Here is a 3,410-nt window from a genome sequence, read left to right as displayed (position 1 = left end):
GTTTGATTATGATCTAATATTGGTTGTCAATGATATAGATTGGTTGTTTGAATATAACAAATTCTTAACTAATACTTTAAATTCATATTTGAAAATATAACAAATTCTTAACTAATACTTTAAATTCATATTTGAAAATATAACAAATTCTTAACTAATACTTTAAATTCATATTTGAAAATATAACAAATTCTTAACTAATACTTTAAAATAATATTGATTGATATTTGAAAATACATAAGAAGTAAAACAAAACCCAAAAACTATTTTATTTTCAATAAAATAAAAAACATTTATGTAGTTGTAAATTCATTAAAAAAAAAAAAAGTAAAAATAAACCACAATGTTATTAAGTAATTTAGTGCCAAAGAAACCTAGTAAAACAATACACTATCGTAGTTACATGAAAACAAATAACTAATTATATGTTCAAAATTGTTGTACAAAAGATTTTACCTAAGGTTTTCACTAAAATTAGTGGCTTGAATTCAAAAAAAAAAAAAAAAAAAAAATTGTACTAAGTTAATTTTAAGGTTCAATTTGATGAAATTTGAAATTTAAAAGGCATATTTTCAACAAAAAAAAAAAAAAACATAGGAAAGTGAAATTATTTAGGAAACATAGAAAAAGACCAATTAAATTTTTTATAGGAAAATTTTCATAAATATAACAAATAGATAAAATACTTATGGCCTCCACAGACTTAGTCATTTTTCAAATATTCTAGGTTTGTCTTGTTCATCGTTTTTCTTTCTTTTCTTTTCCTTTCTTCCCATATTCATCTGTTCCATTGTCTTTCATTCTTTTCTTTCTTTTAGTTCAAGATCGTGTATCAAATATAAAATATCTAATTTTTTACAAACTTTTATTTCGTTGTTCAAGATCGTGTACTGAATATAAAAGACGAAAAAAAAAAAACGTCGTTTAGATTTGGATAGCTAAATATAAGTGATCGTGTATAAAAAATTCTAAAAAAAAATCATTTAGATTGGGATAGCAAAATCTGAACGATCAAGTACAAAAGAATCTTACAAAAAAAAATTGTTTAGCTAATCTAAACGATCGTGCAGAAAAATAAAAATAAATCTAAATGATCACATAACCAAATTAAACGACCGTGTAATCAAATTAAATGATTGTGTATAGAGAATTTAAAAAATAAATCGTTTAGATTTGACTATCTAAATCTAAACGATCGTGCAACTAAATTTAAACGATCATGTAACCAATTAAACGATCGTGTACCAACAATTTAAAAAATAAATTGTTTAGATTTGACTATCCAAATCTAAAGACCGTATTTAAACGATCGTGAACCAAACAATAGTTAAATAGGAACGATTGTGCACCAAATATATTACGCGTGTTGTTGGCATGGTTGACGAAACATTTTTAGTATTTTTTATAGTGGACGTGTAAACCTTTTCCGTTTTTAAAATTGTTCAAAAACCGTGTAAACATTTTGTAACTTTGTTATATTTTTTAAAAGAATTATTTTTATATATTATTTAAGTTTTTTTATTATATTTGATAAATAGTTTTGTTTTTTAATTTACGATGTAAATAGGTGTCACTAAGGGTCAAAATTGTTTTATTATTGATGTATCCCAAAACTGGTGGGTGCCAATTGGTTTAGCAGAACATGTACTACATTTTTCTTTTCTTTTCTTTTCTTTTCTTTCTTTTTTTTACTTTTTCCTTTTTTAACAAAGTGCAACAGATAAACTTGGCATGGACTACACAGAAAATAAAATTATAGAAAAAAATAGGAATTTTGTTTAGGTTTGTTTAGAGGGTAGAATTGGAAAATATTGTAAGAAAATAATTTAAACAATTTCCTATACTTGGCAACATTAGTTAGAAACCTTTAAAACCAAATATGCAAAAGTATTTTGCCACCCATTACAATTTCTCTTTACATCATTGACATTTTAATGTATTTTTTCCAAGAAATTTTGCTATGAGATCATAAGAATATCATTTCCCTTCTATCATATCAAATCCATGGAAACATGCAAATATTGATAAGCAAATAAATATTTTTAATAGTATGAATTAATATAACAAGAAAAAACAAGTTGAAAACGAATTTTTTTTACTAATTCTCCAAACATTTAAAAAGATAATATAAGTGAAATGAAAACAAAAAAAAAAATGGATAAATTATTATGTTATTTTCAAATACAGTAAAAATAAATTAAAATATTTATAAATATAACAAAATTTTAAAATGGATCAATAATAATAGACATGGATCAACAACTTCTGTTAGGTTAATAAACATCCATACGAAGTTTATGATAGGAGATAAGTAATAGGAGATTTTACTTACAATATGTATAAAAATATGTTTAAAAAATTAATATAAACCAAGGAGAGTTTGGAATTCGCACCTGAGAAAACTAAGAAGCATTGCAAAAGAATCTTCAACAACGTAACTTTTTCATAAAAGAGGAAGAAGAGAGAGAGGTTCAGAAAACAAAGGCCTACAGCTATTGAAAAACACAGATGCACCAACTAGATGGTATGCTGCCCCGCATTAAGCGGCTATCGGGCACCTAAGACATGTCTTTTGTAATTAAATAACATACCTAATTTTAGAACCAAGTGATCCTAATACATACATTATCATTGGGACATGTTGTAAAATATATCAGAAGAATGGGAAGAGACGAAATTCAGGAGCAGAGGCAGGATCAGAAGCGGCAACAGAAAAATCATTACTGGTACGGAAGGTGAAGCTGATGTGGGAGCCATCAAATTCATGGGAAAAATGGGAATTGAAGTAGTTTTGAAGGTAACGACGAAGGCTGGACTTTTGTGCTTCAATCTGGAGTCTCTTCTGCTTCAGCCTCTCCTTCTTGTGGGCGTTTTGGTGACCGCCCAATGCCTGTGAGTTTGTGAACTCCTTCAAACAATACTGGCAGTGGAATAGTGTTCTAGTCTTGACGTTTCTCATTGGTCTGTCATCGAGGTTACCACACAGGCGGCGTGTGATGGAAGAAGAAGAAGAAGAAGAAGAAGAAGAATGGTTTGCTCTTCTTGACTCTTCTTTTTCTTCTAACAGTGCTGGTGGGACGTTGTTGATTAGTTCAATTCCGAATAGTCTCAGCGGCTTGTTCTGGGAGGAGAGAAAATCAAAAGAGAATGATTTGTCCATTTTTGGAATTTCTGACTTTCTTCTTTTTCTCTTTTGAAGAATTTGATGAGATTATGATTTGAATGGGTATATATGTAGTGTATGGGAAAGTACCACTATCAACTATATAATCATTACACCTTCCATTTTATTTCATTTTTATTTTTTTAAGTAAAGTAACTGTATATTTGATTTAGGGTTTTTGTGGGGTAGGGAAGAGAACAGGACTTTACTTTTAACAGGAAAGTTAGAGAGTGGACTTTGGAGACAA

The 3,410-nt window shown here is 27.9% G+C and overlaps 1 protein-coding gene across 1 annotated transcript; it reads right to left on the bottom strand.

Annotated features, from left to right (window-relative positions):
- Nucleotides 1-2,653: 2,653 nt before the first annotated feature.
- LOC127150839 (zinc finger protein 5-like) lies at nucleotides 2,654-3,160 on the bottom strand. The gene has a single exon (XM_051089529.1). The coding sequence runs from the start codon at nucleotides 3,158-3,160 to the stop codon at nucleotides 2,654-2,656; it is 507 nt and encodes a 168-aa protein (XP_050945486.1).
- Between the last annotated feature and the right edge of the window lie 250 nt (nucleotides 3,161-3,410).

Source organism: Cucumis melo, chromosome 9 (assembly GCF_025177605.1).
Source record: "Cucumis melo cultivar AY chromosome 9, USDA_Cmelo_AY_1.0, whole genome shotgun sequence".
Taxonomy (NCBI): Eukaryota; Viridiplantae; Streptophyta; class Magnoliopsida; order Cucurbitales; family Cucurbitaceae; genus Cucumis; species Cucumis melo.
Note: the sequence above shows the minus strand (reverse complement) of the source record. Positions and strands in the feature narration are given on the sequence as shown.